General features: G+C 38.7%; 2 protein-coding genes across 2 annotated transcripts; both read left to right on the forward strand.

Annotated features, from left to right (window-relative positions):
* Window positions 1–425: 425 nt before the first annotated feature.
* On the forward strand, window positions 426–8,133 carry hsd17b1 (hydroxysteroid (17-beta) dehydrogenase 1). Its single transcript, XM_079645134.1, has 8 exons — window positions 426–518; window positions 3,693–3,828; window positions 5,200–5,323; window positions 5,530–5,691; window positions 6,217–6,396; window positions 6,564–6,657; window positions 6,750–6,933; window positions 7,474–8,133. The coding sequence occupies exons 2-8, from the start codon at window positions 3,814–3,816 to the stop codon at window positions 7,627–7,629; spliced, it is 915 nt and encodes a 304-aa protein (XP_079501260.1). The 5' UTR covers window positions 426–518; window positions 3,693–3,813; the 3' UTR covers window positions 7,630–8,133.
* Window positions 8,134–9,401: 1,268 nt separating this feature from the next.
* Window positions 9,402–12,545, forward strand: LOC307014827 (coenzyme Q-binding protein COQ10 homolog, mitochondrial). Its single transcript, XM_079643023.1, has 5 exons — window positions 9,402–9,625; window positions 10,326–10,481; window positions 10,898–11,090; window positions 11,225–11,326; window positions 12,085–12,545. The coding sequence occupies exons 1-5, from the start codon at window positions 9,522–9,524 to the stop codon at window positions 12,235–12,237; spliced, it is 708 nt and encodes a 235-aa protein (XP_079499149.1). The 5' UTR covers window positions 9,402–9,521; the 3' UTR covers window positions 12,238–12,545.
* The last annotated feature ends 1,582 nt before the right edge of the window (window positions 12,546–14,127 follow it).

A 14,127-nucleotide genomic window follows, 5' to 3' on the forward strand; every position in this document is an offset into this window, starting at 1 on the left:
TTGGGTTTAAATAAATAATATGAGGTTCAACCTCATATTATTGCTTTCCATTAACCTAATACAGTTATGTGAAATTTGTCGACATAATACACTTAATTCAAGTCAACGGTTCGTTTTTTTTGTGCCTTTTGACTCATGGTTGTTATCTAACCTGCTGAATCTTGCCACGGAACAAGTCTCCGATACATACAGTATCTCAGGTATGTTTGTGTCTGTCGCATATCAATAACCCCCATGATGGTGCAGCTGGGGAATGTATACGCACTTGGAGTGTCCTGCGTTGACCTCCAGAAGAGTGCTTTTAGCTGAATACATGTCAGGGCAAGTCCCAGCACACTCGAGGGCCTGAAGGCCAAGAAAAGAGCAGGAACAGGATGTCCCCAATTTAAAAGAGAGATGGAATGCCTTGCAGAGGTTGTTTCGAGGCGGAGGGGCATTTCCCATGACACAATCCTCTACTTCCTGGAGCGCTGGGGTTTTGTATACAAACTGGTTCTGTGGAATTGAAAAGTAAGTAAGTAAGTAAGTAATTCCAAAACTTTAATAATAATACATTTTAGCAGTTGTTCTAAAATGGTTTCAGGGCATTGCACTCTATAGAGGAGAAAATATCAAATGTGCTGACTGTGTCCATGTGTGTAAAACTATTCATACTTTCCACACGTCCTCTCCTGTTTCAGCCGTGATGATTTTACCAGCAATCCCCACATTCCCTCTATATTAGCTTGTGAAAAATGCACTGCATATTTCTCAGACTCTCTCTTTACCTTTTATTAAAGTAAACCTGCCATCCGTCGACAGGAGCCACATCTGTCATCAGGCGGCAGTTTATAAGTAGGCATATAAAGTAATAGCTCCTAGGTTTGGGTTTTTATCAGCCTGTATTAAATCCTCACAGGAGGGTATTCTTCCGACCTCTCAGTTTAGTCCCAGTTGTCCAATAGGCTGGATGGCTTTCACAGAACAGCGGATCCTTTCTATTTTTACCACAAATCCCTGCAACTTCTAATATGAGAGCGCTGTAGCCAACTGCACATACAATAGAAGAAAGCATGCAGAGACACCATAAATAACATGTCTGCGGGCAAAATGTTTGGTTCAAAGTTGAAAACGTTGATGGAATCTATTAAAGTGAAGGAAAAAGTTGTGGATAAAAGCTATCTGTGTTGAGAATAAAGGGGAAAAAAGGTCACAGACATAGTAACTCCACTTCATCAGATGTGAATGCTTTGTTATAATCACCCAATCCATCAAATCCAGACCAAAGCAGTTAAACTGCGGTTTTACATATGATATAAAACCTCTCAACGAGATAAAGGGGATTTTATTTGATATCAGATGTACAGTAAATGCAGTGGTCTGAGTTCACTGGTGTGGAGACAAGGCAAGCCAGAAACCGCAAACCGAACATTAAACTTATTTCATATTTGTGTCTTCTAAGCATGATTACTGAACAATATGACAAAAGTCTTAAAACGAGGGAACAGATTCATAAAAGGATGTGACTTTGTTCGATGTATCAATTCATCGGAGAGATCAAGTAGAGCAAGGCTTCCCTTTATCTACAACCCTACCCAAGTTGCCAATGTTCATTTAAAATGTAGGGATATTGTTCAACTATCACTGATATGAGAAAGGATAGTGCGGATATCAATGGATTGATCAATGCGTAGGTTTTTTAAGTTTCCATTTGCAGTACCATTACTTTTAGATAATTATTTCAACAACTTCTTGTAGACCTAATGTAACTCCTGGCTAGGCTGGATATGAATATGTAGACACTAACATAGTTAGGAACTCAAACGATTGAAATGTCTTTATCGTAATGACATAGTGTAGATAGAAAACTGAAAAAAGAAACTGTCACGATTTGGCAATCAAGCCTTTGTCAGGGAGTCAAACACGTCAGAGTTCGTACTTGTTAAGTCTTACATCATGCCATTGTAATAAAGGTGTTTTTTTATTGTTTCAAAAGAAAGTTCCCCTGGAGTGTTCTTATGAGATCTTTTAGAGATAAAGAAAAAAGTTGATCTTATCAGTTTCAAAAGGCTACTGCTTAATCTTGGGCCTGAAAAGGGAGGCACCATCTCAGAAAAATGGAAGATATGCATATTTCAGTTTAGCTTAACGAATAGCCTCATTTAACTTTGTTCACAGGTATAGTGTGACATTTCCACTCCACCACAAGCACGACACCATGTCCTCAGCTGTTTCACTTCTGCTCTTCACTCTCACATGGGACATCCTGTCGAAAGCATCTGCTTCTGCAGCCACTAAAACACACACAAACCTCTTATTGTTTCTTCACCATGTACTCACTGCATGAGTGTGCCCTGCAAAAGCACAGCCCAATGTGACGCACACAGGCTGAGCACATGAATGAACTGACAAGGAGCTGTTATGCTTTTCCTCCTGAAGCACTAGCTACTAGTCACAGTGCAGAATCCATTATTACCCCGTCCATTCATTTCCATCACCAGCAAACATGATAAAGTGTCACACAGCTGTGCACGTGGGATGTCAGGTTTGTAAAATGTGATAGCTGTCCTAAAAATCTGCAGAGGTGGGAAGTAGTGGAGTACAAATACTTTGTTACTGTACTTAAGTACATTTGTCTGGTATCAGTACTTTACTCCACTATTTACTTTTCTGACAACTTTTTACTTTATTTCTTACATTTTTAACTCAAATACCTTTACTTTCTACTTCTTACATTTGTACTTTCTACTTCTTACATTTTCAAAACGCGCTCGTTACTTTAGTTTTAATTTGGTGGCGTGATCATTATTATTTAGAGTCATTGCGTGCCTCTTGATTTTAACACGATCCGTGTATCCTTCATTTCCTGGTCTTCTCTAAAGAAGAGGGACCAAAGAAAACGTTGTCATGTTGCCGTTGTTCAGCATCGAAACATTCATTAGCTAACAATGATATTATTGTTCTATTAATATAAAGGGAGGTCAGGTACTCTTTAAAACAGCTGCTAGTTATGGGTACTTTTTACTTAAGTAGATTTCGAAGCCCATACTTCTTTACTTTTACTTGAGTAAAGAAGTTTAGTCAGTACTTTTAAACACCAGCATTTGTACTTATACTCGAGTAAAGGATGTGTGTACTTTTGCCATCTCTGGAAATCTGTCTATGGTCAGGTGCTGTGTTCCAATCGTTGTGTTTTTAAGGCTTTTCCAGACCTTGGCGCAACTCCACCCAACAATTCTGGTAATTGCTAGCCCAGAGGAAAGACTTGCAGCAATGTGTAGCAGCAAGATGCCCAAATTCGCAAACTCATGGACCATAGACGGCACCATTTTGCCAGGATGGATTGAGAAACACCCACTGGATCAAATGCAGCCCATACTACTGATTGTTGCTTATCTGTGCACTGAAAACACTGTGTTTGACTCACACTCATTCATTTTTTCACTCAAGTTAAAGCAATGTGAACACAGTAGCAACAAATGTGCTTCATCACCTCTTCTACAAGAACAGTAACAATGCATATGGCAGTTCAAACTACATGGCCCTGAACAAGAAAAGCTATTAACGGAAATTAGGGATTGATGGAGACAGGATACAATAAAACAGCTAAAAGCCATTAACGTCTGAGGTCAAGCAGTTCAGGAGTTTGAACAATGCTTGGGAGTTGTAGATATTTGAAAGAGGTTCAAGGCTCGCTGTTATCTTTCCCACAGACTCTGGGACAGCAGCCAAGCCGATGCCATCTCAAGCGGAGGAACGCAAGAAAATTGCAGGAAATTCCTACTTGGTTTTCTCCTATAAGCAGAAGAAATTCTTTCGATTCAGGCTGCTGAAATGTTTCACAACAATGTAAGTTGTTTTGACTGGTCATATGATCAGCTGTATGGGACAAAAACACTGTTAAAGTTCCCCAAAACAATTAAAAGGAACAAAGAAAATAAGGAATGGCATGTTTCCTGAGAATAAGTGAGACTTTTATATAAAAAGTTATCTAAACGAAGCACTTTGTCCAGTCTGTGATGCTATGTTTGTAATTGTAGACAAGCTTTATAGGATGATTGGTTTGTACCTGAGGATTTGTTGCCACCTAGTGAAAACTCATTCACATGATAATGCTTTTTAATCATAAAACCTGTGATCCAGTCACTGCTTAAAACTGGCATGATGGATTTATTCACTACCAAATATAAAACCCTCCTAGTCCTCTGCTTTGGTTTGAATGTCTTTCTTTAATATTAAGGCTATTCGTTTCCTCTCAGTGCAACCTCTCTTTATTTGCAGATGTGCAATGCCTTAATCTTTGTGATCATAGATTTATAATGACTTATACAGATTGTATAGGACATCTCAAAGTATCTTTAGATTTTTTGAAAGGCTTATATATTGAAGCATCATTTTCAAATATAACTAAATAAGGTTCTTCTTAATTCAGATAAACAAATGGGAACATATATATATATAAAGAATACATTAAAAAAGGGAAATAAATATAACATTTTATAAAATACATAAAATTGATAATAAATTGATGCAAACTGTAATACTTTAGATAATAAAAGTGTTAATGTTGATAACAACCATGTTAGTTAGGCACCTGGATCAGCTGAAACCACTAACCTAGAAGACTGTATTTTATCGCAATTTAATGAAATGTTGAGAATTAAAGTTTATACAGTACTTCATCTCTGAATGTTGTAAAGCTCAGAAATATGTCAAGCATATTATTCAAATCAGCAAATGATAACTCTCAGTGAGGCATTCCTGAAATAACAATTCATCTTCAACACAAGTCTGGGGAAAGGATGCAGGGTCTCCAAAATCAGAGACCCTTTGAGCGATTTCCTTCTTCTGCAATCCCTTGAACTCACCCATTGTGCTCTGACTATTCTCAGCATCACTGTTAGTGTTGTCATTCTGACTGATATCATGAAGCTTTGCTGCCACCTGGTGCTTACATTTGTGGTACATTTTTACATTCTCACCAATGATCAGTTATGTTACTGCGGGTTTGAACAACCCCCCATCCGTTATGTGCTTCTCAACAGAAAGAAAGTCACCAACTATAATCAAAACAATTATACTAACAAGGGCATGAGAAAAGAGGACAGACTCCAGGTGGCCGATAAGATGTTTAAGTTGAACTGGCCTTGAGATAGCCAAATATGTGAAAACACAAGAGTTTTTCCCTCGCATCCTCTTTGCTTCTCTCTGTTGAAGCAGATCAGAGCAGTTAGAGATCCTGGCTCGATGGAGAAGAAGGTGGTTCTGATCACAGGCTGCTCCTCGGGAATCGGCCTCAGCCTGGCTGTCCGGCTGGCCTCCGACCCCGACAAAACATTCAAAGGTAACCACAGTTGACATGGACTTTTGAAGTATTCCTTTTGTGTCTTTTTAGGAAGCCTTACTGTCAGGAAGTGTTTAAGTAATGACCTTCTGATCACACCGTTTGTAATGTGATACTAGACTGGATGCTGGATGAGATTGTGAAATGAGAAAATCATATTGAAATCTGTATCAAGGCATGCCAGTGAGTGCTGCTTTCTGTTTAAGTGTATGCCACAATGAGAAACCTGGCCAAGAAGGAGCGTCTCATAGAGTGTGTGAAAAGCCTGCACAAAGATACCTTGGACATCCTGCAAATGGACGTGACCGGCTGGCAGTCCATCCTGGATGCGAGGGACAGGGTTGTGGAGAAACGAGTGGACATTCTGGGTATGCTCTAATGTCAGTGTGTTCTTATTAAGGGGACACAATACAGGGGAATGGGGAACATGTTGACTAACATATATCACAGTGAAACTCCCTGCAGTGTAGATATCTGGTAAATAAAACCTTTTTTTTAAATACAAGTCTTCTGTTAAGTGTAAATATGCAAATTACGGGTAATCTCATTACATATGCCACTTTGCATGAACATCTGAAAAAAAAGCCCAGTTCTTCATTTTTGTTAGATTTGGTTTATCATATTCAAACGTTTTATATGGGTAATTTTTTATATCTGTTTGGATCCCTCCCTTTATCAGAAAATACTGTCAAACGTTTCCATCATGTTGTAGGCAAAACATAATCAGGCTTTGAATGATATATAAACAAACACCTCAGTTAAGGCCTTGATATCAATACCGACAAATAGACAGGAATAAAACGGTATCCTTTGGTGTATTTGAGTGGTACTCTAGTGGAGACAGTATGAAAAATTGTAAAGTGTGTTAATGGGCATCTCCTCGCCGCTCACAGTGTGTAATGCGGGTGTGGGTCTGATGGGGCCGCTGGAGGTGCAGTCCTTGGACTCGATGAGGCAGATTCTGGAGGTCAACCTTTTCGGTACCATCCAGACCATCCAGGCGTTCCTGCCAGGGATGAAGGCTCGGGGTCAGGGCCACATCCTGGTCACGGGGAGCACAGGAGGGCTTCAAGGTGAGACGGGAACATCGTTGAGAAATCACTGATCGTCCTCAGTGTTCCACATGTGCAGATTTAAGAATAATTTATTGGGAATGTCGAAAAACATGTTGTGTTGATGCTTGCTGCCATGCATGAAATTGCCGAAATAACCCATCTTCATGCTTCATGCTCTCTCACAGGTCTCCCCTTTAATGAGGTGTACTGTGCCAGTAAGTTTGCAATAGAGGGAGCATGTGAGAGTTTGGCAATCCTCCTGCAACACTTCAATATCCAGTGAGTCTCTGCACTTTGTTTCCTGAGTTCAGAGGCAGTTAACAGTCTTAACTTATCTTAACTTAAAGTGTTAACTATGCTTCATCCTGCAGTGTGAGTCTTGTTGAGTGTGGTCCAGTGAACACTGACTTCCTGGTGAACCTGCAGAAGGCAGAGCTCGGGGACACATCTCTGCAACAGGTCGATGACCTCACGCTCAACCTCTATGAAAAATACCTGCAGCACTGTGGCTCTGTTTTCCAAAACGCAGCCCAGGACACTGAGGACATTGTGAAAGTATGCTGTGTCATACAGTAGAGTGTATTCATTTCTCTTGTGTACATTGCATTGTGTTTTTTATGCTGCTGCAACACAAACATTTCCCAAATTGGGATCAATAAAACTATCTTAATCTCTTAATCTTAGAGCGTAAAATCATAAATTATAAAGATAGATTTTTAAAATGTGGGTTTACTATTTTGGCTGTTATGCTGATTAAATAGCATTATAATGATTGAAGATTTCATTATTTTAGGTTTTTATTCAGAGAAATAAACTAGAGATCTAGACAACACTTCCCATAAAACCCAGGACACATTAAACATTTCAGATTTACAGACTCCAATCTAAAACATATACTCTAATCTGCTATCTGAATGTAACATATGTATGCCTGCTCTGGCAGGGAAACTAACACGCTGGAGCTGGGTCACACTTTGTGCCTGGCTTTGAATTCCTTCAAAATGAATGCATGATTTCCACATTTTCATTTGCATGATCTTGCTTTGTAGTGTGACCCGCTGTATCTCACTGGTGCTGTTTGTTTTTGTCTCTAAGGTATTTCTGGAAGCCATCCAGTCACCCAGCCCTGCCTTCCGATACTTCACCAGCGGGGACGTGCCACCTCTCACCAAACTGAAGGCCACAGAGCCAGGTGGCTCACGGTACATCAGTGCTTTGAGCAAAACCATGTTCTCATCTGAGGAACAATAATTGTGCCTCGTTTTCAACCAAGCCACTAGTTGCTCTTCTTTTTTCTTCGTGTACAGAGTTTTATGTTGTTGTTCTCTCAGTTTTGTGTTTTGGAGTTAAAGTTGGGGCACTGTGACTCACCGTGGTGACTCAAAGTTCAGTTTTATATTTTAACATGGAGGGACTGCATGCTTCTATTTTTGTGAATCACGTTTAAAAATGTATATTCCTTTTCGACAATTTTAAGATTTGAAAAATAAACAAAGTTTTGGTTGTTGGAGACATTTTAAGTAAGTATTACGTTGAGTGATACAGCAGCTTCTTCATTTTTACCATGTGATAGTGTTGTTACCACACTGGTTGGCATATTTTCAAAAGGCGTGCTTCTGGAGAACCACAACCAGAAACCATTGTGTTACTCCAAAGCATGAAACAAAACCAGATGCAGGATTGTTCTCCATAAAATAAATACATTGTATGTTGTTTTCTTTTTGTGTGTTTTCTGAATGACTTGCATTAAAATTTCCCTCGATGGTTAAATCAACCATGAACTGAAACCAGTTTGGATGATATCTGTTAAACACTCACTGTAGATTGTATGCAAAGTTGGATTTCACTAAGTCTTTGCTCCATATATCATTTATCATAACAGATGTTGTGTGTCACAAGAAGTATGCACACTTTAACTAATAATTAGGAGCAGCACATCAAGCCCATTGACCAAAGAAAAGAAAGGAAATATACAGCTTGTAAATGCTTTGGTCTATTGGTGCTGAAATTTTATTTCACTTTGAGGTGGATTCTCTCCCATTGATCTATACATAAAGCAAACAGACAATGTCATGTATTATGCAGTTTTAAAAATCAGTACAAATCTTCTCAAAATGACTTCATAAATGGACACAATTATCTAATTCGTATTACCATTATACAGTACCTCTATACCTTTCTATTTAAATAGGAGTTTGAAAGAGTTCATTTAAATTATGAAAAGTTAAGAAATGTCTTTATGACCAGTAAATTGTGAGGAGGAGGTTAAATTGCTTGAATCACTGAACAGATTAAAGACTGTACAAGGGCCAGCTGGAACAAAATCCATCACCTGGGTAATATTTTGATCAGTCTTAGGCTGTTTAGCCCATGAGTATTTCTATTACAACCTGAGACAGGTTGCCTGCATAAAAACATTCCGTTTCCAAAATGTCTTTGATAGGACTGACTGAGGATCTTATGTCCCTTTCTGATTACATTCTGTCATTCCAGATTAAAGATCCTGAAATGGAATCCTGCTATACCAGTTCCTACTGTGTGGTACGTCTAAATATAGATGACAACCTTTATTTGTCTGAAGAAACAAAGTCCAGGTGAATCATGCACACAGCATGCAAGCTCTACCCTACCATACAGTATCATTTTAGACTTTGGATTTCTCGTGGAAACCCTTTTGAAGCCCAGTGTTCTCAATCAAATAATACATATGATTTTATTCCTTATCATGTCTCCTTATCATGATGAGAGTAAAACTGTGTAATTTCTGAACTCCAAGTCTGAGGAGATCAGCTTGTAGTCTAATTCATCCCATAATAACAATACTAACTAGGTTTAAATCATATTTAAAATAACATGACATAAAACGTTTCATATGAAAGCTGTTGGATTTTATTCTTTTAACACGTCTTCTGAACTTCTTTAATTTCTTATTTTTTAAATCTGGATTCATCTTGGCTTTAAATTCAAAGATCAAGATTTCACTCTGATTGGCTAGAGCATCTCGTTACGTCATTGCTGTCCTTAACTGGGCACTGTGGGCAGTGGCGCGGCTCAGTCAAAACAGCCGGGTAGTTGCTGCTGGGGTGGAAATACCGACGTTTCTCCTGAGAACCTATATTAGTCTTTAAAACGTAAACTTCAAAATGACCAACAAAGTGACCCCTCTCCTTTTCAAGGCGCTGCTGCAGATGTCTGAAGCACATTACTCAAAAGGTGTACGAGGGACCGGTAAAAGAACAAACATCAGGTGAGTGAACACGGGGATTTTTCAGAAGTGATGCGTTCAGGTAGCCGAGGTAGGCGAAATACTAAGGAGCATTTATATTGAATTATACTTGTCACAATATGGGTCGAGCTGTACATTATATGTTAAAATGTATGTTCTTCACATATCCGGCTATTTTTTGTTATTTTTGAATTAATTGTAGACTTAGTGGCATGAGTGGCAAGTTAGCCTGTGTGCGTGTGAAGAAATAATTGGCAAAGAGAAACAGTCATGAGACTCGCAGTGAGTCACAATTATAATGCGTCAACTTTACTATCGATATCAAAACTGAAAGTGCAAAAACATAAACATTCGTAAATGGAGAGCAAGTTGTGGCTTGGTTGAAAACAAAGCAGACATACAGTATTGGTCTTTGTCTTGTCTACTCTTGTGGATGGTTACCAGTTGCATTCAGTAAGCTGCCAGCAGTTTTTCTCAGTGAGAAATACTTACTATAAATAACTACATACTTAAATATTGGGGACAAATGAATTCAGTTTGTCCACAGAACAAACAACTTCACAACATAAATTATATGGTAACATGTGCTATTATTAACCCAAACTCTAATTTGGGTCAGTCACATGTCAGATCCCCTCACTGAATACCCCTGTGATGCTTCTATATTTCCCACAAAATGATTAATATGTAACCATATATGTTTTTAATTTCTTCCTGTCAGACACTTGTGGGGCTCCTGTGGGGCCTTGGCAGCGAGAAGGACCAGCATGCCTCTCTGCCCCGCCACCCCCCTCAGCACACACAGCCGCAGCTTCATCAACCTGGCTGCTCCCATCAGCGCTCGCAGGATGGAGTACACCGAGTGCCGGACATTAGGGTGAGCCATCTGACATCCAACATGTTGAAAACCAGTGAAATAAGAAGACAGCTTTCCTTCCAAACCATACAGAATGTAATTAAAAGTGGTGTAATTTCAAACAAAAGGATAACATATGCAAACATATACAGGTTTTCTTCAAGTGCATGGTAAAGCAACACCTGATCGTAACTTACAATAAGTCAACAGTGATAAAATTAATAATTATTTTGGTGATGTAAAAAATGGCAGATTAATTGGAGCACAAGATTGAATCGTATATATTTTTTAAAATAAGAAAATGTATTTAAAATATAACCTGAATACATTTAAAACTTATTAAATAGAAAATTGGAACTCCCAAGTGTTGAATACACACATTTATGAAGAAATAAACTCATTGGATGTGCCGCTGTCTTCATGTAATGTGTGCTCAGGTTTACTCCAGAGCAGATGTATGATGTGGTGGCCAGTGTGGACCAGTACCAGCACTTTGTTCCCTGGTGCAAGAAGTCTCGTGTCACAAGGAGACAAAATGGTGATGTCCAGGCGGATCTCGAAATAGGTTTCCCCCCCATCGTGGAGCGCTACACCTCTGAAGTCAGTTTCATACCAAATCACCAAGTCAGGGTAAGGAAGTCTTGGTAGCTCCAGGAATGCAACATTACAAACCCCTTTGCCCACATAATACACTTTGAACTTCAGCGTATGCTCTTTGACATTTTGAAATAAAGATAACTAAAGGTTAATTTATTTTAAAACAGGCCGTGTGTACAAATGGATCCCTCTTCAGCCATCTGGAAACAATATGGAGGTTTGCTCCTGGAGCCAAAGACCTACCAGCCTCCTGCAAAATCTATTTCTATGTAAGTAATATCTTGACCTCAGAGACATGAGAAAATACATTGAATGTATGAGGAAATGGGAAGGGAACTTATTCTGGATTGAAATTGAATAAAGTAAACCTCAGGGTCAGCCAGGAAGTAGTTAGATTTTAGTTGTTGAAAAAGATGACCAATGAACATGTAAAGATAGCACAAGTCTGAATGTCAAATACTCTCTGCCACAGACGTCTTAGGTTTTGATTTGTTTGTGATCTGATTTTCACCTCTCTACAAATCCTACTGTGACTGTAGTCAGCATGACGTCACCCATTTGTTTGTGTATTATTGTTTGGAAGCCTTGAATTTCTCATCATTGTTAAATATTTTTTGAAAAAGATTAACTTTAATGACCTCTATTACAAAGAGTTGAAGATGAAAGAAAAACACTAACAACACCCAAACCATAAAACACTTCGCTAGCAGTCCTTTCATTGGAGCCCCGCCCTAAAGCATACCATGATTTATTTTCTGTTTGTCTTTTAAAGTGGAGCATAATTTACGAAATCAACAGCAAGTTGCATTCAAGAGAGTTTAAAACTAGCGATTAAGACCATACAATTGCTAGGAAAATGTTAACTGAGGTGAATAAATTACCTCATAGACTTCTATACAATCTGATGTGGTCTCTGCCTCTTGCTGTTCCTGTTTAGAAGGGTTTGAGAAGAAATCAATTTAATTTAAAATGGAAGATTCTCCCAAACATTTAACTGACGTGTTTGCCCCACTCTCGTTTCCTCTAGGTGTCATTTGAGTTCAAGTCTCTCCTGCACTCTCAGCTGGCCGGCGTGTTCTTTGACGAAGTGGTTAAAAAGATGGTCAAGGCCTTTGAGTCACGAGCATCAACTCTTTACAGGAGCCAGCAGGGGGCGCCATTGAGGAGCCGGTCAACATGAGGCGTTTGTCCTCCCATATCATCAACATCCCCTTCAAAGCCTGCTCTTACTGTTAAAACATGTCCTACAAAGAAGTCACAGTAGGCTGGATCTTCTTTTTTTTTGGACACAGTCTTATACTTACATTTACATACACATTGAACATACTTAAAAACATTATTTATAATTATAAGCCAGTCACAAGCTAATTTATTTATTTTTTCTTGTTAAATTGTGGATTTACAAACAAGTGACAACTGATCAGCGCAGAAACAACAAGTGTTGAGCTATTATTTGTTTGTGGAAATAAAAAGCTCTTATATTAGTTATACTATGTCCATGTTTTATTAATTGCGTGTATTATTATTAATGTGCTGTTTTTAATTTCCTTTTTTTATAATTGTATCATGGGCCCCAGTGTCTTGGCCTGTCCCACAAAGGATTTCAAGGCCTTTGTCGGATTGGCCAAAAGTTTGACAAAAGATAGTGTGCCAACAGGAACAGTTGCATAAGAATAATACGAGTGACCTTAGGCTACAGTCAACACTTTGCTCCTGGCTTTACTCTCATAGGTGATGATCTGTTTTCATGAGAAGAAACATGTTAAAAGTCACCTATTATGCAAAATCCACTTGTTCATGTCTTGTATACATAAACATGTGTCCCCTCTGTGTAAAGAGATTCTGAAAGTTTCAGGAAAAAAGATTCGCTCACTTTTTCTCCTGATCCATTTCTATAAACACCTGTCTGAAAATGAGCTGATCAGATTTTGGCCACTTTATGATGTCATAACGATTTTTTGGCTTGTGTAACCATTAGCCATTAACCAATCAAGGTAACCCCCCCCCCCCCCCCACGTATCACCTGAATCTCCTCCTCGAGCACCATTGTGTTCTTTGTAACCAAATATCTCTCAGAGGGGTGTGCCTCCTTATTTTCATCTAAAGTAACAGACAGAGAATCAGCACTTTTGAAACAGGGGGATTTATGGGATGCTACAATTATCTGTTTGGTATTTGGAGCCTAACACGTCAGACTTGTTTTGTATATATCTGAGACCTATTATAAAGTAATGAAAAACAGTATAATAGGGGACGTTTAAAGTACACGTGCAGCAGATATTTACAATCTACTTGTAACCATTCTAACAGTACCAAGTACAAACGGGAAAGTGTGTCCATGCTTTACGTCTCCCCCATAACAAGAGGTATTTCCAGAGTTGTACAAAAATATATAAGATCAAAGGACCCATGAGGAATCCTGTTGAGATTTCAAGGATTCACACTTAACTACCACATAATATAGACAACATCTGTTTGTCTTTCTCTTGTGGCAATAATGCACAGAGGACAGAGAGTTTGCCTCTAAGTGAAAGAATATTTCCAGACTAGTTGTTACAAACGTATTCTTCACATGGGTTCCACTTAAACAAAAGGCCATAACTTCTCATTGATTTGACAATGCCATACATATGTATTTATAGCAAAGAAATATTGGATTTGGTGTTTTACAGATATCTGAACTGATATTAGTTACGGTCCAATGCTTTATCCCTCAAGTGGAATTGTATGGCAAGTCAGTCAGTCCTCTCTGACTTATGGGTGCAGGGCTAACAAACTCCACAATGCCTTGTTTGAACAGGTTCACTAAATCAATATCTTCAAATCATTTGACACCTGTCAAATCTGTATTTATGTAGTGATATCACACCAATTGCTTTGTAAATGTTGCCTAAATGTAACTGTATATTCACAAAATGTATTATCTTAAATCACTTGACTGAGTTCTGTGTGTTTTCCCATCACTCTCAAGAAAAGATGATTTATGTTTTATCGATGGGTGTTTCCTAAAACGTTTTTGTTTTTGCACAATGCAGGCTGAAGTATAAAAGGGGGAGGTTGGCATAGAGGC

This window comes from Notothenia rossii, assembly GCF_949606895.1.
Source record: "Notothenia rossii genome assembly, chromosome: 8".
Lineage (NCBI taxonomy): Eukaryota > Metazoa > Chordata > Actinopteri > Perciformes > Nototheniidae > Notothenia > Notothenia rossii.

Bases quoted from the DNA above. Each gene is read 5' to 3' on its own strand.
- LOC307014827 (XM_079643023.1), top strand. From the start codon at position 9,522: ATGACCAACAAAGTGACCCCTCTCCTTTTCAAGGCGCTGCTGCAGATG. The intron at 9,626-10,325 runs GTGAGTGAACAC...TCTTCCTGTCAG, and splicing joins GGTAAAAGAACAAACATCAG to ACACTTGTGGGGCTCCTGTG. The intron at 11,327-12,084 runs GTAAGTAATATC...CGTTTCCTCTAG, and splicing joins CCTGCAAAATCTATTTCTAT to GTGTCATTTGAGTTCAAGTC.
- hsd17b1 (XM_079645134.1), top strand. The intron at 6,397-6,563 runs GTGAGACGGGAA...GCTCTCTCACAG, and splicing joins GAGCACAGGAGGGCTTCAAG to GTCTCCCCTTTAATGAGGTG. The intron at 6,658-6,749 runs GTGAGTCTCTGC...TTCATCCTGCAG, and splicing joins CTGCAACACTTCAATATCCA to TGTGAGTCTTGTTGAGTGTG.